Here is a 25,407-nt window from a genome sequence, read left to right as displayed (position 1 = left end):
CGTCTCTGCTCGTAAGAGAGTTCTCTTTTCGTAGGAGTGTCTTTTCTTGTTTTCTACCTTTTTTCCTCCGCTCGTCGGAGTCTTTTCTCCGGCAATTTCGACTTTATCACCAATTTCCTTGAAGTCCTTTTACTCTGCGTCTTCTTGTCGGAGTCTTTCCTCCAGATATTTCGATCTGCCTCAATTTCTGGTCACTCTGCTTTTTTGGCTGGATTTTATCGCCGATTATCGCAAGAATGGATGGTGAACTTCTACAACTATCGCTACTCAATACGGAACAAGGAGAACCCCTGGATTTCTCCGGCAGTACTACAGTAGTGGATGACAGAAATAAAGGTATGTTCCTTGTAGGTCGTTTCCTTACTGCTAGACAATTAAATGTGATTGCAATGAAATCAAGATTGGCTGATCTGTGGCAACCGGGTAGGGGAATTGCGATTACTGAATTAAACAATAATTTGTTCATTTTTGAATTCTTTCATTTGTTTGATCGGGACCGTGTGCTTGTTGGAGGGCCGTGGTCGTTTGACAATCACCTTTTGGTTCTTCATGAATGGCCAATTGGAAAAGCACCTGAGGAAGTAAACCTAGACTGGATTGATTTTTGGGTTCAGGTGTTTGAACTTCCCGTGGGAATGATGGCTGAAAATATTGGTAGACATATAGGAAATTCGATTGGAATCTTTCTAGAATACGATTTCATAAATAATTCTGGGATGTGCAGACAATTTATGAGAATCAAAGTTCGTATTGATACCAAATTACCACTGAAAAGGGTCAAGAAATTTAGGAGATCAGAAACAGAGTGGTCTTATCTTACTTTCAAATATGAACGCTTAACAATTTTCTGCTATCTTTGTGGTCTGATGGGTCATACTGAAAGAACATGTGAAATAAATTTTTGAGTACCAGCAACCGACCTGAAGCGTGAATGGGGGGAATGGCTCAAAGCACCTTTGCGTAGAGGAGGGGTCAACCAAACTCAAAATGGCTCCGTGATCCAAGTAGCATTGTAGCAAGAGTGGAGTCAACAAGGGATCATGGAGGCAATTTTCATAATCCAAACTTTCAGGGAACTGTTTTTAAACACTCTAGGTCAGAAGCATTACGCATGAAGCTGATCAGTTTAGGGAAACGAATTCAACCTGTGATCCAGAGCTCTCTAAATAGAGAGGATATGGAGGTAGAACAGAGTATAGATGAAGAGGAGGAGCTGAAATTACAAGATGATCGGAAGAGAAGGCGGGAGGGGCAAGAAGAGGAAATCCTGAGTACTGGGAAGGAAGGTCTGAATGATATTGCGAAGGAAAAACAGGTTACAGGTACTATTAACGAGAGTTCTTCTTCTTTACCAAAGGATCAAGTCCACTCTTCGAAGATTGTTTCGGCGAGGTCTGAGAATCAGACCCGCCGGCTCCAATGAGTTGCTTAAGTTGGAACTGTCGGGGTTTGGGAAACCCCCGGGCAGTTCGGGCACTCAATGGGTTACTAAGAACTCATAATCCCACCTTGGTGTTTTTAATGGAGACTTTAGTTCAGAATAAGAGAATTGATAACTTGAAGAAGAAATTTAATTTCCAGAATATGTTTTCGGTTGATTGTACGGGGAGGAGTGGTGGTTTGGCTGTTATGTGGAAGTCAAATTGGGACTTGAATGTTGTAAGCTTTTCGGATCATCACATTGAAATGGAAGTGATGGATTATGTAAGGGGTAGTTGGAGATTGATCGGCTTCTATGGTTTTGCCGATAGAAATAGACATGCTGATTCTTGGGCTCTTCTAGCTTCGGTGTCAGAGGTGTCCATTTTACCTACCTTGTATATTGGGGATTTCAATTGCATCCTCAAAAGCGAGGAAAAGAAGGGTGGTAATGCTTATCCCTCGTATCTCATGAGGAATTTTGCAGAAGTCATCGAGAATACAGGTTTGAGTGAAGTCCAGATGCAAGGTGGTTGTTTTACTTAGGAACGAAGTCGTGGAACTGCAGCTTGGATTAGGGAAAGGTTGGATCGTGGTTTTGCGACGGCAAGGTGGTTTGATCGCTTTCCCGGGGCGTGTATTTCTGTTCTTATCTCTACTTATTCGGACCATTCACCTTTGCTTCTTGAATTAGAAATTAGACCACACCGTGTTTTACACAAGCGGTTCAGGTTTGAACAAGCTTGGCTGTGTGAAGCGGGGTTTACTGATTTTGTGCGCGGACAATGGGCTGCTGGAGGGGCAGCTTCGGTGTTGGCAAAATTATCCACCTGCTCTGATGCTATGGATAAATGGGGTCGAAATCTTAAAGCAAGGTTTACTGGTAAGATTCGGAATTGTGAGAAGCAGTTAAAGAAACTTAGTGAGAAAACTGACGGCTTATCAGTTAAACGGTTCGAAGCTATACGTAGAAATCTGGATTATTGGCTCGAAGTAGAGGAGAAATTTTGGAAGCAACGTGCGAAGAATTTCTGGTTGGAGGATGGCGACAGAAATACGCATTTTTCCATGCTTCTGTTAGGAGTCGGAAGGCTAGAAACCGTATTACTAATTTGATCAGCGATGAGGGGTTGAAAACGACCGATATTGCGGGAATTGAGCAGATTGTTATCTCCTATTTTACCAAGCTGTTCCAACCATCACTTGTCGCTGATTATCAGTCTGTCAATATCTTGCCTCGTTTAGTGACGGAAGACATGAATAAAGCATTAACTGCTCCTTTTATTTTTGAGGAATTCAAGACTGCGGTTTTCTCTATTCAACCGAATAAATCGCTAGGGCCGGATGGATTAAATCCCGAGTTTTTCCAGCACTTTTGGCCTTTCATTGGTCATGAGATATTCCTTGCTTGTAAAGAATGGCTTGAGAAAAAAGGAGTTCCCTGCTCATCTTAATGATTCAATCATTGTGTTAATTCCTAAGTGCGAGAATCCAAAGCTGATGACTGAATTAAGACCAATCGCCCTCTGTAATGTTCTCTACAAGATTATGGCAAAAGTACTGGCTAATAGACTCAAAGTTTGCCTCCCAAACATCATTTTTGAGAACCAACCGGCGTTTGTTCCGGGGAGGTCTCTTGTTGACAATGTTATTATTGCTTTCGAATCTTTACACTACATGAAAAGGAAGAATAGGGGCAGGGGTGGTGAAGTTGCTCTTAAAATTGATATCAGTAAGGCATACGATAGGGTCTATTGGGGATTCCTTAAAGCAGTTATGCAGCAGATGGGTTTTCATGAGGATTGGATTGACTGGATGATGCTTTGTGTGACTACTGTTTCATACTCTGTTTCTGTGAATGGCCCTCTAAATGGTCCGATCATGCATGGGAGAGGTCTGAGACAAGGGGATCCATTATCTCCCTATCTATTCTTATTATGTGTGGAGGTATTATCACAAATTATTCAGAAAGCTGAGGCAAACGGGGAGATTAATGGATGTCGGATTTGTAGAGGAGCTCCCAGGGTTTCTCACTTGCTGTTCGCAGATGATAGCTTTTTGTTTTTCGGGGCTGATTTGATTGAAGCTCAAAAAGTGGTGGACATTCTGAATCAACATGAGAGGGCTTCAGGGCAAGCAATTAATCTGTCAAAATCAGGTATCTTTTTTAGCCCGAATGTCAGCATAGATTTGCGGGAAGCTATTTGCGACAAACTTCATGTTTATTCCGAGTTGGATACTGGTAGATATTTAGGCTTACCTTCTCTAATTGGGAAGTCTAAAAAAGCCATCTTTGGTTTTATTAAGGAGAGAATGCGGAAAAAAAAATCAATTCTTGGAGTATGAATTTTTTATCCTCTGCAGGAAAGGGCGTACTGCTGCATTTTGTTGCACAAGCTTTACCTACTTTTTGCATGAGTGTTTTTCTACTACCCAAATCGACTTGTGAAGAGTTGGAGAAAATGATGAACTCGTATTGGTGGGGTACGAAAGAAAATGGCGTTAAAAACATTCACTGGTGTAGGTGGCAGAAGTTAAGTTCATCAAAGGAGAAGGGTGGCTTAGGGTATAAAGATCTGCATGAGTATAATATATCTCTACTGGGTAAGCAGGGTTGGAAGATACTAAATCAGCCCGATGCTTTGGTAAGCCGTATTCTCAAAGCAAGGTACTTCCCACATGGTATTTTTCTAAATGCTGATCTTGGTTCTAATCCTAGCCATATTTGGCGTAGCATCTGGAGTTCAATCGATATGTTGAGAAAGGGGCTTAGATGGCGTATCGGGACGGGTGATCGAGTCAGAATCTGGACTGACCCGTGGTTGATACGGGATGAGGACTTCCGGGTAAGGTCAAATGTTGTGAGTGGAAGGGAGGAGGCTAAAGTCTGTGATCTGTGGATATCGGGAAGTAAAATTTGGGATAGGGGGAAAGTTCTGAACTGGTTTATCAAGGAGGAAGCAGATCTGATTCTTAGTATGAGTACTTCAATGTTTAATTTTGAAGATAATATGATCTGGCATTTCACTAAAAATGGGTTATACACATCGAAGTCTGGGTATCACATCCTAAAGAATAGTCGTTCTGAACAGGAAGTGAGGTACGATTGGAAGAGGTTATGGAATTTGGATCTCCCTCCAAAGCTGTTAATGTTCGTATGGAGATTGTGCAATAACTGGCTTCCTACGAAGTATCGATTATTCGAAAGACATATAGATTTACCTTTAAATTGTACTCTTTGTGATGGTGAAGTTGAATTTGGTTGGCATCTCTTTGTGGAGTGCCCGTTTGCTAAGGATTGTTGGAGTGCGGCTAATCTTATTCCGCTGGAAGGTGAGTGGAATCGGATTGATGAATAGTTTTTTGATATCATCAGAACAGATCCAGCAGATTTGGTATGCAGGAAGGCGGTGCTATTGTGGTCGATTTGGGGACAGAGAAACCAGATGGTATGGAATCAAAAAACGGACTTGGCTGTTCGTGCTGTTAAGAAGGACTTGAATTTTCTATCTGAGTGGCGTGCTGTCCGGTTAAGACGTGGTAGGGACAGGATGAGCGGATCGGGACTTGATCGGTCTTATGAGCGGTGGAAGAGACCGGAAGTGGGTTTCGTTAAATGTAATTTGGACGCCGCCATCTTCACTGCGTCTGGTCGAAGTGGTTCTGGGGCAATTATTCGGAACAACGATGGAGAGGGAATTACATGGATGAGTACCTGGATCGACGGAATTCTTAGTCCAAAAATTGCCGAAGCAATTGCTCTCCGGAATTCGGTTCAATGGGTACTATCGTTGAGGTTATCACATGTTATTTTTGAAGTGGATGCAAAACAAGTTGCTGATGCGTTTAATTCGGATACAATTGATATCTCAGAGTTTGGTACTATAATACAGGATTGTCGAAAGCTAATTTCTCAAAGTTCTGAGCATTGTGTTGTTTTTGCACCTAGATTAGCGAATAATGTGGTCCATACCATTGCACGGCTTGCATGTTAACAGACATTCTTTGTAAAGATCAATATTTTTCAAGCTAGTAATAATATGAGATTTCATTTAAAAAAAAAAAAACACCTTAAAATATTTAGATTTCATTGGATATTTGATCCAAATAATCACATAAATAAACTAAAAAAGAAGATGGAAAAGGAATTGATTTGATAGGTGAGCTTGTCGTCCTTGATAGAGCTATGATTTCCCACCAGCAAAAGGCTTCCACGTGTCAAACAATCTGCCAGCTAGACTCACTAGGCCACATGAAATGTGAACTAACGTGGCCACTCTTGAGCCAGTCACTTCTGAGGACACAATTACCAAACGCCCCCACCAATTTTACTTGCAATTTTTTTTTCAGTTTAATTTTAATTTTTACCATATCAAAACGAAAGAGATGTTTTCTTATCCTTACATTTATTATTAGTTGTTTATTAGCTTACTATCTTTCCAGCCACCAAGTTATCTCAGCAATGGAACTGACTTTCCAAATTTAGAGTTGTGAGGAGTAATGCTTTAAATTTGTTTATTTGAATAAATAACTTCTCAAATATAATGTATAGTAGATTAGTTAGATGTAGCAACCGATATTTTGAAAATCTTTTATTTCTGATATAATATTATGGTGAATGTTTTTTTAGAAATAGAGGTTATTTGTTCCAAATAAGAAACTTCTAACAGTTATTTGTTCCAAATAAACAAGTTGGGGGATTAGTTATCACAAGTCTAAATTCGAAAGGTCAGTTGCAGTATTTGGACAACTTAGGAAGGTTAGGAAGATATTGTCTTGTTTATTTAATAAGAAAAGGCTTAATACATTATTTGTCCCATAATAGAAATGAATGCATTTTTTGTTATTCCTTCTTTAGATTTAAAGATTTAAGGAAAATTTCGATTTATCCACAAATTATGGAGCCGGATCTGCCTGTCTTTTGGCCTTCTTTCTCAAATCAGCCTAGTTGAGCCCTGCCAAGCTGGGGCAAACAAAGCCGTCCGGCCCTACCAGATTAGGAATGCGAAGGCCTTTACTTCGAAAGGAGACCCGGCAAAGAAAGAGCTATACTATTGACCGACCCTTTCGTAGTGACGGGGACAAGCGAAACTCACTCGAGAAGGGCTTTGACTTGTCCTAAAAACTTAGTTGACTCCCTGAACTTTCAAAGTGTCTCGATAGGCCTGAATTTGTATAAAATGTTCAATTAGCTCCCTAAACTTGCGTAAAATGTAATCAATTAATCACTCGATTGTAAAAAGTAAGTTAAACATGGAAGATGTGTTGCACGCATCTTAAAAAAACAAAACGACCAAGGTTAGGGTATGCGATTCTAATATTAGAGAAGAAAATGTTTTATAACTAAACAAATAAGAACTTCATTTTTAACATGTTTTAATCTATTTTGTGAATTATGTAATAATTTTCTAAGGCACGTACAACATATATTTCGCATTTAACTTACTCTTTTACAATGGAGTGATTAATTGATTACGTTTTATGCAAGTTCATGGAGCTAACTGAGCATTTTATGCAAGCTCAGGGGGCTAGCGGGATATTTTGAAAGTTTAGGGATCAATCAAACTTTTTGGACAAATTCAAAGGGCAAACGATGTATTAAGCCTTAAAAAAAAGAACTGAATTAAAATTTTCAACCATAAAAACCAACAAAATTATACTAATATAGCTATTTAAACCTAACTATAAAAAAAATCTTTTTTTTAAGGTTTTGAAATTTTCTTTTGTTAAGTCTCTTCTTTGAATACTTTTTTTTTATTGATCTATTGTATTAGATTTTGTCGTTTCTTTTTTATTTATAGTTTTCTGTTTTTTTTTTCTTTTGTAGGTGGTTGTGTGTCTCATTATATGAGCCGTTATCGTCTATATATAAGTGTTGTCATATTTTACTTCATCGAAAAATAGAAGAGTTTTGATTTATCATTATATAGATTGGCTCATTGAACTACCATGAAGTCGTAGAAAAAAAGACATAGGTTCTGTTTGGTAAAAAGCGTTTTGGGATAAAAAGACCGGTTTTAACCAACTTTAGCGGTTTGACTACTGAAACCGCTGATTGGAGTGTTTGGTGGAGAGAGTTTTAGGATGAAAACAGTAATTTAGAAAAAGCTCTTTTTAGGAGCTTTTTCAATTAGCGTTTTGCAATATTAAAATTAATGGACTTCTTTAACCCTAATTATTTTATGTATATTTTTATGTATTAAAAAAATACCCTTATTCGTCTTTTTTCACAAACCGCTATTATCAATCAACTAATTTTTACCAAACAGGTCTACACAAACAACTAGTCAAATCAGCTAATGTAATCAGCTAACAGCTAATTTCCAAACAGGGCCTATAAAGTCTATTCTCTAGATGGTGTGTATTTCTTATTGTTGTGTCAAAAACAGTCTCAAATAATGTATATTATTATTTTATCACGATCTATGATATTGAGATGTAGATTCAAGTTTGGATTGTAATTTTATTTATATCAAGACATATTATTTTTCTATAATTATCCTTCTTCTAAAAAAACAAACAATATTATACAATAAAAAATAAATATTTTCTATATATGTATATTAAATCAAATTTCACACTTTAAGCTCTTCAAAAAAAAAATCACCATCTAAAACAAAAGGGAGGTTATACCGGTCATTTCCATAAATCCCGCCAACATTCTTCTCTTCCATACAAAAAAGGAACAGTTTTATCCGTTAATCAGAAATTAGAAAGAAAAAAAATGCATTTGTTCCCTCCTCCCTCTACTACTGCTTCTTCCACCTCAAAATCAAGTTTCAGTCTCTTCACTTCTTCTCAAAACCCTAAACAGAAATACATCAATGGCACTCCCAAATTCTCATTTAAAAGCCTCACCAAGAAGCAGATCGTCACAGTTCCGTCATCCTCCAAGCAATTCTCTCCAGTTATCGATCAAAGGCCACCAGTTTCCCCCGAATCACCGTCGAAAAGCAGAGAATTAAGTGAAGAAAATGTTAGCAGTATCGAATCGGAGAAAAATTCTTTGGAAGATCTGCTCGTTGTCCGCAGGCCAGATGTGGAGGTTACCGGCGAAGATTCCGGCCAAAGGAGTGGCGATGAGGAGGAGGAGAAGAAGAAGAAGTCGTCAGGTATCATCGATTCCGGTCTCGAGAAGTTTGCCAAGAAATTGCCGATTTTTGAACCGGAGAGAGTGGATTCAGGTTCTTCTCAGGCGAAGCCTCTTATAGTGAATATGGACTTGGCTTTGTATAAGGCCAAGGTTCTAGCGCGGCGTTATAGATATGTGGAAGCAGAAGAGATACTTGAAAAGGTACATATGAACTAAATTTATTTTATTTGTTTTAAACATTTAAGCTAGTTCGAGATCGAACCTGAGAATTTCTACAATATAGGAACTAGTATTAATCTCCGTCTAAATTCAATATAGGAACTAGTATTAATCTCGGTCTAAATGATCGATTTAATTATAAAAGAATATTATTTGTGTAACATTTCTATCTAGGAAATTCTTAGTCTAGAGTACACACGAATCCATTATATAACGTGAAATAGACAAAGTATAATGTTAATTTTTAGGTGAAATGACGTAAAATAACAAAAATATTTAAAATTATTATTTTTGTTTTAACCAGAATATCAAATCAATTTCTTACATGATCCGATCATTTAGTGATATTAAACCAAAAATGATATATAGTATCCTCATATATTTTTAAAAATCATTAAATTGTATGTGACTCGAAAACACGATACATATTCGACATTAATTCGATTAGATTAACACAATTATGATACGTAAATTAAGATTGATTCATTTTAACACTAATTCGAGATTGACTAATATAACACAAATTTAATGATATATAGTGTTTTATTATTTTTGGCTTCACACAAAATTGTTATTCAAATTTTTGAGTTAGATATTTAAAATTTAAAAATAACACATTTATTAAAAATTATTATTATATTTTTTCATACTTTCACATGTCAATAAAATTGGATAAATAATTTATTAGGTTTCATATTTTTACTTAACACTCTGCTTAGTCTTCATATTTTAATAATAGATTTTTTAGTCTTTAACTTCATGTTCAAAAAATTAGTCTTGAAATATTTAAATTATTAAATAGACTAATCCTTTTATAAGGACTAAATTGTTGAATAGAACAAAAATTATGGACTAAACAACTTAAGTAAATCGTAGACTATTACATTTCATATTTTAACATCTTATCTTTAATAAAGGCTATAAGTACATTTCACAAAACTAACATGATATTAGTGTGTTAGGAGGAGTTTGATATTAGTGATTAGGAATTTGTTAAATAGAGTTTGGATTAGATTTTTGGATAGTTAGGACTGAGTTTCACTATTTAAAAGTGTTATAACCGTCTTTGAAATTGAATTTTGTATTCTTGGTTTTGGAAGTGTATCAGTTATTGGCCGGAAGATGGTAGGGCATATGTTGCATTGGGGAAGATACTAAACAAGCAATCAAAAACAGCAGAAGCTAGAGCTGTGTATGAGAAAGGTTGCCAGGCAACTCAAGGGGAAAATGCCTACATTTGGCAGGTAAGTGATTTCAAATTTACGTTCTCTAGGTTTTGACATTGAAAATTGAATCTTGTCGTAGTTAATCTACATGCCTTGAATTCAGATTTTCAATTGCTTTACTAATGGTAAACACAAGTTTGAGAATTGAAAGATCCATCATCTTTATTCAGTGATACTGATTGATTACTAGTTTGTGTTCATTACTTCTATATTGTGTGAGAGACTGAATAGAAATTGTTTGACTAGCTCACTCCTGAATTTATTTCTTATGTTCCATGAGAAGATTGTCTAGTTTTGAAATTGGAATCAAAATCTAGTTTGATTTTTGAACCAATTGGCGTGATGTTGGGGATTGAGAAACAGGCAATTAGTGTTGGCTGTGATGTTATTTATTTTCCTACCTGTAAAATAAAGGCTTAACTCGCTCCAAAAAGTACCTTAAAGAAGATTGCCTATAATTAAGCAATAAGGGGTATCTAACACACTCTCTCACACCCGGAACCATCTGGAAGACCCAATATTGAATACAAGCCTTTGATATCATGTAAATAAAAATAAAGCCCAACTCACCCAAGAGAAAACTCAAAGAAAGAGGATTGCCCTCACATATATGAGTCAAATAAGTCTCTAATTAAGTAATGTGGGATATCTACCACACTCTTCTCACGCCTAGACTGTTACATAATAATTCAATGTGATAAATGTAAGCATACCTAAGTCAACTAAAGCATGCTTAGGCTGGTATAGAACTGTTGTAGGCTGCTGTGGGCCTACAATGTCTCCTTGATTGAAGGAGAACTTTGTATATATATGTATTGTTCTTAAGTAAAATATATTCATGTAGTCTCTTACTCTATTCCATCTATTCTTGTGTATTACATGGTCCAGACCATTTAGAACATTCTAAGCAAATATCAACTGACAACTGATGATCTAACATTGAATATATGGCTCCGTTACTATGTAAATAAAGGTTTAACTCACCCCCAAAAAGATACCTCAATGAAGGAGGATTGCCTCTTATATATAAGTAGCCATATAGCTCCTTAGTTAAGTAATGTGGAAATCTAACAGTACGTCAATACTGAAACATAATACTCTTAATTGAATTTAGTGAGATAAATATGCATAACATATAGGCTTGCCTAAGTACAAATTGCCTATTGATTCTGTCTTGTTTATATATTAACAATAGTGATACCAGTGATATGGGTACAGGATTGTGTTTAAAGCTAACAAGTGCATGTGAATTGTAACAGTGTTGGGCTGTTATGGAAAATAAGATGGGAAATATAAGGAGAGCCAGGGAAATGTTTGATGCAGCCACAGTTGCTGACAAAAGACATGTTGCTGCTTGGCATGGTTGGGCAGTTCTAGAGCTAAAACAGGGGAATGTTAAGAAAGCAAGACAATTGCTTGGTAAAGGCCTTAAGTTTAGTGGTGGAAATGAGTATATATACCAAACACTAGCAATGTTGGAAGCTAAAGCAAAGCGATTTGAGCAAGCCCGTCAATTATTCAGACAAGCTACTAAGTGTAATCCAAGAAGTTGTGCCAGTTGGCTTGTAAGTTCTCTGCATCCTAGCTAATTATCCTCATTTGTTGCAAAGTAAACTTCTTGTCTTAGATATAATTCTCGGGTAATTCATGGCTCTGAACTATATTGTTATTAATATTATAGTAGGTAAACTTTATTTCATGATATAAAATTCTTCGAACTTTACGTTATTGCAAGGCTTAGAACATCTTCAAGAAACTCCTTTGTCAGACTTTTAAGTTAAATTTTGAGGAGTTTGTGGCAAAATCCAACTCCAAGAGCCTTTTAGTTCCTCTTCGAATCACTAAGAGTCTCTATTCCCTCTCTAGAGTAGCCTCTCTCGCCTCCTAACCCACTCTATTAATAATTTATTATCGAGGAGTATATCTCCTCTCATTATTGGTGAATATATCAATGCATAGTAATTCTAATGATAAAAAAACAAATAAAGAGTCAGTACTAGGAATAATTGTTGGAGATGATATGTATTTTAATGTCTTAAATGGCTAAGAGTTAATTGTTTATATTATTTTTAGAGAGAGACTAATAGTCTCTTGGAGATGCTCTCAAGACATCTCTAGCCCTCTTGTACCTGTACATAAAAGTTAACTTCCCTCCTATATTTTGGAAAGGTCCTATTTACTTCCTAAACGCTTAAAGTGACTTATTGACAATTTTTTTAAAGTGACCATTGGCCCCCTGAACTTGCTTCAAAGATTTATTGGTGCCATGAACTTGCTTTAAGTGATACGCACTTCAACTTGGCCAAGATCTCCCCTTGTTTTGCCACATGGACTTTGGGGGGTCAATAGGCCAGTTTCATCAAGTTCAGGGGTAAATAGGATGTTTTCAAAGTATATGGCGGCAATTGGCTTTTCTGAACAAGTACGTGGGGCTAGTTATGTCTTATTGTAATCATAGTTGTTAGAATCGTACGAGTCACGAGTCGATTCGTACGATTCGATTCGATTCATGAAGAATTCGAGTCGTATCTATGGTACGACTCGGAAGCTTCATGAATCGGCCGAGTCACTACCGATTCGGCCGATTCACCGAGTCACCCGAGTCGGTCAATTCAGGCCACCATTTAAAAAAAAAAAATCAATTTTTAACAACTAAAAAATGTACAGCAGAGGAAGATGACTATTCACTTTATAAAAACAAAACAAAAAAAACGTACACAAGTTATGAAACACAAATAGTTTCAATTAGATGACTCTTCACTCTACAAATTCCAAAACCTTCCCTCTTCTTTTCTATTTATTTATTATTATCTTCTTCTACTCTTTATTCTTTCTATTTTCCATGTTCGGTCTGTCTCTACTTTCTTTTATAATTTCTATTTAGATATTAAAATTACATTTTTGGACTAATATTTAAAGTTAAATATGATTAATATTTTATTTTTTATAGCATTTTGAATTTGATCCGAATCTTACGATTCGATTCGATTCACGAGTCCCGATTCGTGAAATGAGATTTCGAGTCACGAGTCGAATCTCGATTTAACAACTATGATTGTAATAATAAAGTCCAAATCAAAGAAAATCAGTTTAAAAAATTAACGAAATGATAACTGGACAAGTTTGACTTTATCATTAAATATTTTTTTAATCCATGTTACCATAAATTATGGCCAGGTCATCATTTCATGAATCTTTTTAAATGGATTTTCTTTGATTATACTTTAATAATTTAATGTTATAATAATGTAAAATTCAAGAACTTTTATATCACACATAAAGTTAAAGCGCATAATCTTAGTAGTACTATAGTTCAGTATTTTATCTTATAATTCTCCAACAGAGTATTCAATACATTCTATTAATTTGTCATTAGGCATGGGCACAAGTGGAGATGCAACTGGAAAACAACATTGCTGCTAGGCAACTTTTTGAGGTATTCTTTTATATGGCCATGGTCTTTTTTTCATTTACTCATTTAGATCTGCAGTTTCTTCTTTCATCCCTCAATATATTTTATTGGCTTAATACATCAGACAACTTAAGTAATGTGATTGGCTCCTTGAACTTTAGAGATGTCACATCAGCTTCTTAAATTTGCTTAAAGTAACCCGTTGGCCTTATGAACTTGTTTAAATTGACTTATTGGTTCCTTGAACTTGATTAAAGTAACCTATTGGACCCTAAACTTGATTAAAGTGACCTATTAACACCCTGAACTTGTTTGGGGTAATCTATTGATACCTTGAACTTGGTTAAAGTGACCTATTGACCTCCCTGAACTTGCTTAAAGTGACATATTGACCCCCTGAACTTACTTAAATTGATGTGTTTTAACTTCTCCAAATCTCCATTTTTCTCTTCCATGTAGAACTTAGAGGGTTAGTCACATCACTTCAAACATTTTCAAAAGGCTAACCGGTTGTTTCAAAGTTTGGAAGTCCAATATGCTTAACTTGGACGGACTAGTAGTGATATATTAGGCCTATTTCATTGTTTATACTTGTGTTGAACAGAACTTGTAATGTCTTTTGTTACAGATTTGTACAGCTTGTATTCCTTAATCATAGGGATTTTGATTGCTTAATCAAACGAATGAGATTAAAGTCAAATTATATTTTTGACTTAAATACATTTGTTGCCTTCTGTACTTTGGCTTAAAACTTTAATTACCCTCTGAACTTTCAAAACTTCCAAATAGACCCTATTCTTGTCCAATTAAATTCAATAATCTCTATTCTTGTCCAATTTCATTCAATAACCCCAAAATTTCAACTGCCCCGTAAACTTTCAAAAACTCCTAATTATTTGTCTATTATTTTCTTTTTGACACGTGGCAATCACTTTGACACATGACGGAGCGTGTCTCCCATTTTCTACATCCAATCAATTCTATTGAGAAATAGGGGTTATTGAATACAATTGGACAATAATATGGACATTTAGAACTTCTAAAAATTCAGGGGGCAGCGTATTACAGGGCAACAAATGTATTAGGCCTATATTTTTACAAGTTTAGAATACATTCTCATGTATATTGTTTCTTAATAGACGTGTACTATAATTTTCCCATTCTTTCTGAATCAACATCTTTGCAGAAAGCTATACAAGCTAGCCCTAAGAATAGGTTTGCTTGGCATGTATGGGGAGTTTTTGAATCTAATATCGGCAACATTGAAATGGCAAGAAAACTCTTCAAGATTGGTCATGCACTCAATCCAAGGGATCCTGTTCTACTTCAGTCTCTTGCTTTGCTGGAGTATAAACACTCTACTGCAAATCTTGCTCGAGCTTTATTTAGGAAAGCATCTGAATTGGACCCAAGGCACCAACCAGTATGGATTGTAAGACATCTTATCCTGCATTTTTAAGAACCCGGGTTACGGTCCTTCAACAATCAGAAATGGGACAGAAATGTTAAAACCCAATCCCCGTTTAATTTTGGTTTCTTCCATAGCCGGTCCTTTTAGTCCGGAAACCGGTAAACATATTTATTGGTAATGCCGTGTGGATGACATGCCATCAAAATCCTGCCACGTGGATGACATGCCGCTGTTTATTTTCACTTGGCAAGATTTTGATGACGTGTCATCCACGTGGCATTTCCGGTAAATGTATTTGTTGGTTTTCAGACAAAAGGACTATAGATGAAATCAAAGTTAAGCAGTATTATTTTCTCATTATGAATTTAAAATTTATGACATTTCTTTTCCATTTATAATAGTTGGAGAATAATGGACTAATTAGAATCTCAAAATGTTTAGGGTTGGGGATGGATGGAATGGAAAGAAGGAAATCTTCCCATTGCTAGAGATTTATACCAGAAAGCTCTTTCAATTAATTCCAACAGTGAAAGTGCTGCTAGGTGTTTACAGGTAATGAATAAGGAGACAATATTATCTTCTGCTCTGTCTAATTATCTTTGCGGCTTAATACATATTCAATTCTTCCGACTTGCACTCAAACTTTTAAAACTACCTTTCTATTACACCAACTTGCTTGAGATGACTTTTCCGTCACCTCAACTTGCTTAAAACATTTCTCGGCCATCTCAACTTGTTTAAAATGACCTTTTTATCACTTCAACGTGCTTAAACTGTAAGTATTGTGTTGTGTCCTACTGAAACATGGAAATAAAGGGTTAGCCATGGAAGATTAAGTAAATGCTTAATACATCTTAGTCTTTTGCACTTGTCTAGAAAAGTCAACTCTATACTTTGAAAACATCATATTTATTCTTGAATTTGCTTAAAATGATCCATTGACTACTGAACTTTCTTAAAGTAACCAATTGGCTCCTTGAACTTGCTTATAGTAATCTATTGGCCCTTGAACTTGTTTGAAGTGATATGCACTTTAAATTGTCCAAAATCTCCACTTGTTCTGGCAGTGGAATTAGGAGGGTCTAAGTTCAAACGGAAAATAGCACGTTTCCAAAGTATAGTAGTAGTTGTTTTCTGGACAAATACAGTGAGTGGGCTGGGGATGTATCAAGCCTTAAACAAAAGTTTCGTTTTGAAAGTTTATGGAATCATTAGACGTTTACAGGGACGGATTCAGAGGGGCTTGAGCATCCACTGATCTCCGGAAAACGACGAAAATTCCATGAAAACTGTGCATGGGGTTTTGATTTTTTTATGTAAAAACACTAAAAAAATATCAATTTAGCACCCATAAAATCACGAAAGACCACCAGAAGCACCCCTGTAAGTGAATCCTAAATCTGTCACCATTTAGTTGCAAGTTGGAAAAGCTGAATATATACAAAACCTATCTTTGCAGTTATTCCATAACTTAATGTGTATGTGTATAATTACTATGAAATTGCAGGCTTGGGGTGTTTTAGAACAAAGAGTTGGTAACTTATCATTGGCCCGTAGATTGTTTAGAACGTCATTGAACGTAAATTCTCAGAGCTACATAACATGGATGACATGGGCTCAATTTGAGGAGGATCAAGGAAATTCTGATCGTGCTGAAGAAATTCGTAACCTTTACTTTCAGCAGGTTAGTAATTGCAATTTTCTTTTGACTGTTGTATTTTCTGCCCTAACATTACATTTGAGTATGAAGTGTCCCCATTTTAAAAAACGAAAAAAAGAAGAGAGTTATTTTGGAGTGTCGGGTGCGTGTTCCCAGAGTATCCAACACTCGTACATTAACCTTCTAGAAGTATCGGTGCTTCCTAGCACTCATGATATGTTAAATGGAAACAGAAACGGATGTAGAAACTAAAACAGAAATGAAAGCCGAGAAGCTATATTTATAAAAAAGTATAAGAAACAAAAATGTGGGGAAAATGTGTAAATAATAAAGGAATAGGTATGCTTTTCAGGGGTCTGTGTACTTGTCCAGATCATTCGATTCGCCCTGAACTTTGGAGATGTCTCATTAAATATTTTAAATTGCTTACAATCACTTATTGATCTCCTAAATTTGCTTAAAGTAACCTATTGACCCAAGAAGTAGTTACAATGACTTATTAAGTTATTAGCCTCTTGAATCGTACTTAAAGTGATATATGTTTTAACTTGTCCAAATTTTCTATTGTTCTGTCACATGGATTAAGGGGCTAATTAAATATTTTAAGCAAGTTGAGAGTATTAAAGAGATATCTCCAAAGTTCAGGGCCAATTAGATAATCTGGACAAGTACACAGCCCAAATATTTTAAGTATATGAGTCAGTTTAAATTATAAGGATATATATTTAAATTTATATATATATATATATATACATACAAGTTGTATAATGGAGTGAAAACGAGAATTTTTCACTATAATGATATTAGAAAATATTAGGAGATTTTCTGATTATGTAATTACCATTAATCCACTTCTGAAAACACTTTACATATCAGGAAACAAGTTTTCAAATTCTAAAAAACAAGTTTCCAATTTTCTTAAACTATGAAAATGTGACCAGAAACGTTTCTGTTAAATATTCCACATTGCGATATAAGAGAGCTATATAACTCTTTATATGTGCGAGTCAATCCCACCCTTTAAGGTGTCTTTTTAAATTGAATTAACCCTTTGTTTACATGATATTAGAGGACTGAAGTTGTGGATGATGCATCATGGGTTTCGGGGGTTTTCGACATGATCGATCCAGCACTCGACAGCATAAAGAGATTCTTAAACATGAATAAGAATCCAGACACTACTGAATCTTTGAGAAACAAGTCTGGAGAAATTACTAGTGGTGTTTCTAGCAATTTTGATGGCAATGTGATGAAAAATGGAAGTGAAATGGACTTAAATTCTTTTATAAAACAGAGGTTATCACTTGATCCAAGTAAGTTGGATGTTCAGCTGGATTTGGAAACATCAAAACCATGGAAAATAGTGTCAGAAAGAAGAATATGGAGATCAGATAAAAGAAGTGCTGCTAAATTATCAAAAGCCAAGTCTTGAAAAGAAGAATATGCAGCCAATAATGTAATTAACTTACTTAATTGTCATATTCTGAAAATCAGTGAAGAATTTGTACTCACAAAGTCAATTTGTAAAGTTCTTTCTATGGTAAAGATGAAAGAAATTATATATACACTATTTTTTAATCTTTGGTTGTCAATGTTGCATGGACACTTTTCTTTAGTAACTGATATCGGAATATCAGAATCTTCCTTGTAAACAGCTTTCAGTGATCTGAGGATACAATAAACGGCCAGATAGGGGTCGGAGTCTGGCAAAGCCTCTCAGATGCTTAAGTCAGTGAGGTATCTAGAGAAGAATACCAACTTGAAAGCAGTTGAGTAAGAGAGAATGAGTAATTAATCACGTACCTGTAGCTCTGAGTTCTAAACTATGAATAGGCAAATATTACTTACAAGTGGGCTTGTGTTATGTACACATGTCAGCTTTCCATTGGCTTCAGACTCTATTATTCCGTGTTTAAGCAATATTGAGCGTGCCTTTTGAAATTCGAAGCTTTTCCTGATTCACGTGCCTCATTGATCCATCCTTCTGAAGAGAGCCTTTTAAGTGGGTTGTGCTGATGCTTGGTCTTTAATGGGCCTAGGTAACTGGGTTCTAGTTATAAGCTTACTAGGGCCAGAATCATTATTTACCATATCAAAGTTTCTACGTTTCGTGTCTATGTACGATTTGAGTCTTTATCCATTTTTGTTTGAAGGCTCTTTTATGAAGGTTTTAGAAATAATGCTTCCGGTGTCCATTTCCGTGTCCCTGTCCATGCTCATGTCTGATTTGTGTCCTTGTTCATTTTTTTCCGAAGGCTCTTTAATGAGGGTTATGTTTTAAGAATAATGTTTCTTGTGTCTGTCCATACCCGTGTCCATGCAACATAGTTAGCTGCAGTAATGATTATGATAATTAGTATATAGGAGATGGGCAGAATCTCTTTAGTCTAGCTGAATAACATGTAGATATTATTCATTTTGATTCAAATCACGGTTTTGAAATGTATATACGATTCATTCATGCTTCTATCTTCATTTTTTAAGGTCACAACCTTGGTTAGGATTTCACCTCGGCGCTTTCCCCTCAGATTGGGTCATTACATGCCCACAAGCTTCCCGGATTAACACATCGTACGTGAAGAGTCGGTTCTGATACCAATTGTAACAATGTGGTCCGATATTGTCCGTCTTTAAAATGTGTCTCTATGTATTAGAAACACATTTTACTAATATTAGTTGGCCCTACTAACAACTATAACACTGTGGCTCATTAATATGTATACACTGTTCGTTTTGGCTCAAGTCCAATTTCATGAGTCTCACGATTTTAAAACACATTTAGATGTATTAGAAACATACTTTATTAATATAACCTAATTAATTTCTTTCCATTTTCAACGTGGGATTCAAATAATTTCTGTCACCATCATCATTCTTAAATGCAATATTCTGGGATTGTAAATAGCTGACATTTGTAACTTTTAAAAATGTCAGAATTTCAATTTATACTAATAATAATAATACGAATAATTAAGGTTGGCTCAGAGTATTAAAATCCAAAATTGTTTAAGTTAGAAATCTCGAAATCAAATCTCAACGTACACAATAAACTTTAACTGAAAGAGAGGTCATTTGAACGACCTCAAACCCATTAATCCCATTAATCGGACCAAATGACCAAAACTAAAGTCGAAATATTACAGCATGAATCGATTATACAACAAATTAAATAGAATAAAACACGAATCATAATAGAATTTCTCAACAACTACAAAATAAATAGAAATCTATAGCTTTCTAATTCAAGATTACATGGAACATAACAATAATAATAATTAAGGGCAAACTAAACCTAATTAAAAATCTCTAGGATCAACAAACACATTACCAATTTCTCCCATGACATGAAAATGATCACCATCATCATCATCATCTCTAACTTTCTTCAAGTACCAAAGATCATCAATAAAAGCCATAGATGAAAAATCATGAGGAACAAACTCCATCAGAGGATCACCAACACTTAATTCTGTAATAATCATCTTACAATCCTTCACATTTTCCCCCATTTTCGTTGCAAAACTCCATATAGATTTCATAAGTTCCTCCAATCTTTCCCCTTCTCCATACATCCCATACAGAAAAAGAAACCCAAATTGCTCTTTCTCTAACACTTTCAAACATGGGAAAATCTTAAAACACTCACTAGATTTTCTTACACCTTCACATGAATTCCACATACTAAAAACCACCCAAGAACTCGGGGTTTTCGCGTGTTCGTGTCCGTTTTCGTGCAGAAAGAGCCATTCTTCTTCCTTGAAATAAGAAACCCAAGTGCCAAGATTGAGATTTTCTTGCAGAATGGAGTCAATGTCTGTTGGATAAATGTGTTTGGTTTTTAATTTGGTGTTGTATAGGGAAATAGCTTGGTGTGTTTGGAGTTTTTCTGTTTTAATGTGAGAGAAATTGTTGTTGTTGTTGTTGTCATTGTTGGTTTTAATGAGGGGAGTTTTGGTGGGTTGAACAAAGATTATGAGGGAAGTGAAAGGGGTGTAATTGCAATTTGAAATGAAGAGATTTGTTGAAGCAATGTTTTTCTTTTCTGTTGCTACAAATATGTAAGTTGCTCCTTTCTCAATTAGCCATTCTTCTATTGATTTTACTAGTTTTAATCCAATCCCCATCCTTCTGCAATTATGAAGAGAACGTGTTCGTTAGTCTCATGAAATTGTTTAAAGTGCTTTATTGACTAATGAACTTGTTTAAAATGAGACCTTTTTATGGCCGGATCGGACCCAGCTGGGTTCTAATTGGATTTTACACTAAATTATCTTGCTCAAGTCCAATGCAGCACGTATTATATTTACATCAGTTGAGTCAAAGTAAGAAAAATAATTCTCAAGCCGAGCCGAGCCCAACCATATATATTTTAGGGAAAAGTACAAAAAAAAAATGCTTGTGGTTTGCTCAATTTGCAAACAGAGGTATGTGGTTTAAAAGTTTACAAATAAAAGTTTGTGGTATGTTTTATTTACAAAACAAAGTATTACAGTTATACAATTAAGTTCTGATTACAACCAAAGACATTTTTATCTTAAAAAAAAATTATTCTTACATATTAGCAAAACAGAATAATTTTTTTGAAGATAAAAATGTCTTTGGTTGTAATCAGAACTTAATTGTATAATTGTAATACTTTGTTTTGTAAGAAAAGCATACCACATATCTCTATTTGCAAACTTTTAAACCACGGACCTCTATTTGCAAATAAGGCAAACCATGAGCATTTTTTTCGTACTTTACCCTATATTTTATATCAAAAAATTAATTAACAATAATAGCCTAATTAGACCTCTTTATGGCCGGGCTGGATCTGGCCGGGTTCTAGTCGGGTTTTATATTAAATTATCTTGCTCAAGTCCAATGTAGCACGTATTATATTTAGGCAAAAAGCATCATTAGGCCTCTGATCTTTCATTCTTTGGTTCATTCAGTCGTTGATCTTTTATTTAGATACATTAAGTCTTGATCTTTTATTTTTTCCCGCATTAAACCCTTGATGACCAAAAAAATCAATTTTGAACATAAAACTCGGTTAACAGAGTGTTATTCATTTCACTTGCATTCGAAATTCATATTTTTTTCTCCGTATGAAAGCAGTTTTGGATGTGTAATGTGACTATAGAGAAACCATAAAAACCTTAATTCTGTGAAAAATATTTTTTATATATAATTTCAAATACATGTGAAATTAATAACGTCTTTTTAATGGAATTAGATGTTTACAACTTACTAATTTGGTAAGTAATGGTTTAGTGAGACAAAAAATAAATGAATAAAAGACCAAGAGCATAATAAACCAGATCAGAAACCTAATAATGGTTTTTGCTTTATATTTGCATCAAGTTGAGTCAAAGTAAGAAAAATAATTCTCAAATCCAGCCCAGCCCAATCCAGTCGGACTAACTGATATATATTTTATATTAAAAAATTAATTAACAATAATATTAAGCTATAAATATCAACAAAAAAAAAATAAAAAATAAAGTAAATTAAGATTTAAGTACTAGATATAAAACATACATGCATGCACAATAGGCTTAACATATCATAGAACTTGAAGGTCCAAAAAATTCTGACAGGCCAAAGTGTCTCGTTACCCTTCTAAACTTGTTTAAAATGATTTATTGACTATCCGAATTATTTTAAATGATCTATTAGCTTTCTCAACTTGCTTACAATATTTAAAGTAAATTACATCTATGGGCACTAAACTTTACTCATTTTCACAGTATAATTACTAAACTTCAAAACGTTACATAAAGTTATTTAACTTTATATTTTCTAACATTATGGTCAGTGAACTTTAATTAACGATTCAAAATGATCATTCATGACCTCAAAATGGAAATGTCCAAGTATTAAAGTTGAAGTCGTTAAATTTTCATTTTGAGGTCATTAACAGTTATTTTGAGGCGTTAATTGAAATTTAGAAGCCATAATGTTAAAAAGTATAAAGCTAAGTGATTTTTATGTTACATTTTAAAACTTAGTGGTCATACTGTAAAAATAAATAAAATTCAATGGCCATGAGTGTAATTTACCGAATGATTTAGGTCTTCCAAACTTGTTTAAACCGATAGAGTTTTGTAACAATTTATACATTCAAAGGTCCAAATTTGAGGTACGTGAACTTTTCAAATTTTATCACATTGAGCCCTTGTCAATAATAATTGTACATTTAAGCCTCTACTTGCTAAATTAGTTAGTCGGTAACGTATACTAAAAGTGTTATTCATTTCATCTGCATCTAAAATTGTATTTTTTACGGTTTAAATTAAGGTTTTTTATAATTATCTGTGCTAATATATCAATATAAAAAAAATTCTTTCAAATTATTAAAATCATAAATTTTGATTGTAGATAAAATGAATAACGTTATATTAACCGATTTTTATATTAAAACCTAACTTTCTTGATCACCTGAGAGATTTAATATGTGAATTTATAAATGATAGATGGCTCAATATCTCAATATTTTTCTCCATATGTATACATATTATTCTGCAAAAATCATACTAGGTCCTTAATTTTATTTTATTGTTGTTAATTAAGCATCTTTAAGTTTATGAACTTTTTTATTTTTGTTCATCGAGTCTCTGGTCTTTTAATTTGGCACATGAAGTCTGCAATCAATTGTAATCGTACACATTAAGTCATTATTAGTTAAATTAGTTAGTTATAAACATCTAATTTCATCTTAAAGAGTATTGCTCATTTCATTACATCTAAGATTGGATTTTTTTTTAATAGTTTAGATTAAGGTTTTTACCGTTTCTTTATAATTACATCAGACATATAAAAAAAAAACTATTTTCGAACCATTAGAAATATAAATTCCGATTTCAAATAAAATGAATAATTTTTGTTAACCCAGTTTTATATTATTCAAAATTAACTTTTTTTTATCACCAGAACCTTTTTTTTAGGAGAGAAAATTAGAATTCAATAAACCTCAAGACAATGATTCTTAAAAAAATACAAACTCCAAAATCTTGGTACAAAATGAGAAATAAAAGGTTAGGCATTCTACTTAAAGTATGAACTACCATGTTGACTAAATGTCAAACTAATTACATACCATATCCTACAATCTTAGATAAAAATACCAAAATCTCTAAAATGTCACCAAAAACTTAATATATAATTTATAATTAATTAAGAGCTCAATGTCTAAAATTTAAAGATCAACCACTTAATCAAGAATTAAGGTACGAAAATTTAAAGATCGACGACTTAATCAAGAAATAAGGTACGTACTGATGATTAGGGGAGACTCGAAGGCCAAGAATGCAGCCAAATCTCACATTCTTAGCTCCAAATTCAGTCTTGCCATACTTGATACACCCTCTAACCACACCCACAATTTCCCCATTCTCACACAGCTCTGCTACCTGTTTTAATCCCAAATTAAAACATAATTATCTTAATTATGAAGAACACAATGGAAAAGGAGTTGAAAGAAATAAGAAAAAGGCAAGTAGATTGAAAGGAAAGACAAGTTTATATATATATATATATATATATATATATATATAAGCTTTTTTACTATTTTAAGATTTGGATATTCCAAAAAAGGAAACTTTTTTCTCCCTTTAATGATTAATATATGAATTAAGACTCAAAATAGCCGCTAAAATAAACAGAAATAATCACTTTAGCCCAAATCGAAATTTAGGTATTAAAATTGGTAAATTTTGATAAATTAGTTTAAATACCATCGCTCTCAATACTAAAAATCTGTCAACTTTTGACACTTAAACTTCGATTTGGACTAAATTGATCATATCTACAAACTTCAAGGACCATTTGATACCTACCAGCAAACATTATCAGTTTAGTTCAATCAAAGTTATGTATCAACGTTGCTAATTTTTGACAAATTACTCCAAATACAATCGTTTTCAACACTAAAAACCATTGATACATAAATTTCAATTTGGACTAAATTGAAAATATCTACAAAGTTTGTAGACCATTTGATACCTATCATCAAAACACAATACCTACCACCAAGCATGATCAGTTTAGTCCAAATCAAAGTTTATGTATCAACTTTGCTAATTTTTACAAACTACCTCAAATAGAATCGTTTTCAACACTAAAAACTTGTCAAACTTTTGATACATAAATTTCGATTTGGACTAAATTTATTATATTTACAAACTTCAGGGACCAAGATAAAACTCACCAGCAAAACATGAAATGTGATCAGTTTAGTCCAAATCGAAGTTTAATTTTCAACAAACTACCCCAAATACAATCGATTTCAACACTAAAAGTTTATCAACTTCTAATACATAAACTTCGATGTGGACTAAATTAATCATATCTACAAACTTCAAGGACCAAAAAGATAACTTACCAGCAAAACATGAAGAGGGTAGAGCCTAATTCTACGTAAAGGGTCTCCCATGATGTTGGTGAAAATAGAGACCTCCTCTTTTTTGGTCCCTATTTCACAATTCCTCTCAAGCTTCCCTACCACTTTTCTATCTCTTTCTTCTTTGTATTCTCTAATTAAAACCTTCTTCTTTTCTACTAACATTTTTAATTTTTTTTTTTTCTATTTGTATAAAAACAAAGAAAATATACAAAGTCTTTTTTGAGATCTCTCAAATCTCTCTAAAATACATATGTATATAAATAGGGTAGCTATGTTACTTCAATGGAACATTTTTTGTTTTTTTCTTCTTTGTATTTATATAGAGTTTTGATTTATTACATGTGCTATGGATATATGTATGTCATAAAATGATGTCAGAAATTTTATTAAATTGTGTGACAACATTCTTCTTAGGATATAATTAAGGTATGTTAAATATTGATTAATTAGACATTATATGGTTTGTTATATATATATGTAAGGCAATCCGTCTCTTTTGAGTAAGGATGTTGATAGCTATAGAATATACCTAACTCTAGAGAGCAAGTCGTTTCAAGTAGTAAATGTTCCTAAGAACGGTA

The 25,407-nt window shown here is 34.1% G+C and overlaps 2 protein-coding genes across 2 annotated transcripts; one reads left to right on the top strand and one right to left on the bottom strand.

The window, feature by feature from the left end:
- Positions 1-8,129: 8,129 nt before the first annotated feature.
- Positions 8,130-18,080, top strand: LOC136220064 (protein high chlorophyll fluorescent 107). The gene is made up of 8 exons (XM_066007741.1): positions 8,130-8,713; positions 9,832-9,975; positions 11,217-11,522; positions 13,334-13,393; positions 14,556-14,801; positions 15,222-15,332; positions 16,288-16,464; positions 17,510-18,080. The coding sequence occupies exons 1-8, from the start codon at positions 8,144-8,146 to the stop codon at positions 17,870-17,872; spliced, it is 1,977 nt and encodes a 658-aa protein (XP_065863813.1). The 5' UTR covers positions 8,130-8,143; the 3' UTR covers positions 17,873-18,080.
- A 1,578-nt stretch (positions 18,081-19,658) lies between these two features.
- LOC136217020 (probable N-acetyltransferase HLS1) lies at positions 19,659-25,025 on the bottom strand. The gene is made up of 3 exons (XM_066003588.1): positions 24,806-25,025; positions 23,701-23,834; positions 19,659-20,568 (listed from the first exon to the last, which is right to left on the bottom strand). Exons 1-3 carry the CDS (start codon positions 24,986-24,988, stop codon positions 19,737-19,739), a joined length of 1,149 nt encoding a protein of 382 aa, XP_065859660.1. The 5' UTR covers positions 24,989-25,025; the 3' UTR covers positions 19,659-19,736.
- Between the last annotated feature and the right edge of the window lie 382 nt (positions 25,026-25,407).

Source organism: Euphorbia lathyris, chromosome 2 (assembly GCF_963576675.1).
Source record: "Euphorbia lathyris chromosome 2, ddEupLath1.1, whole genome shotgun sequence".
Lineage (NCBI taxonomy): Eukaryota > Viridiplantae > Streptophyta > Magnoliopsida > Malpighiales > Euphorbiaceae > Euphorbia > Euphorbia lathyris.
Note: the sequence above shows the minus strand (reverse complement) of the source record. Positions and strands in the feature narration are given on the sequence as shown.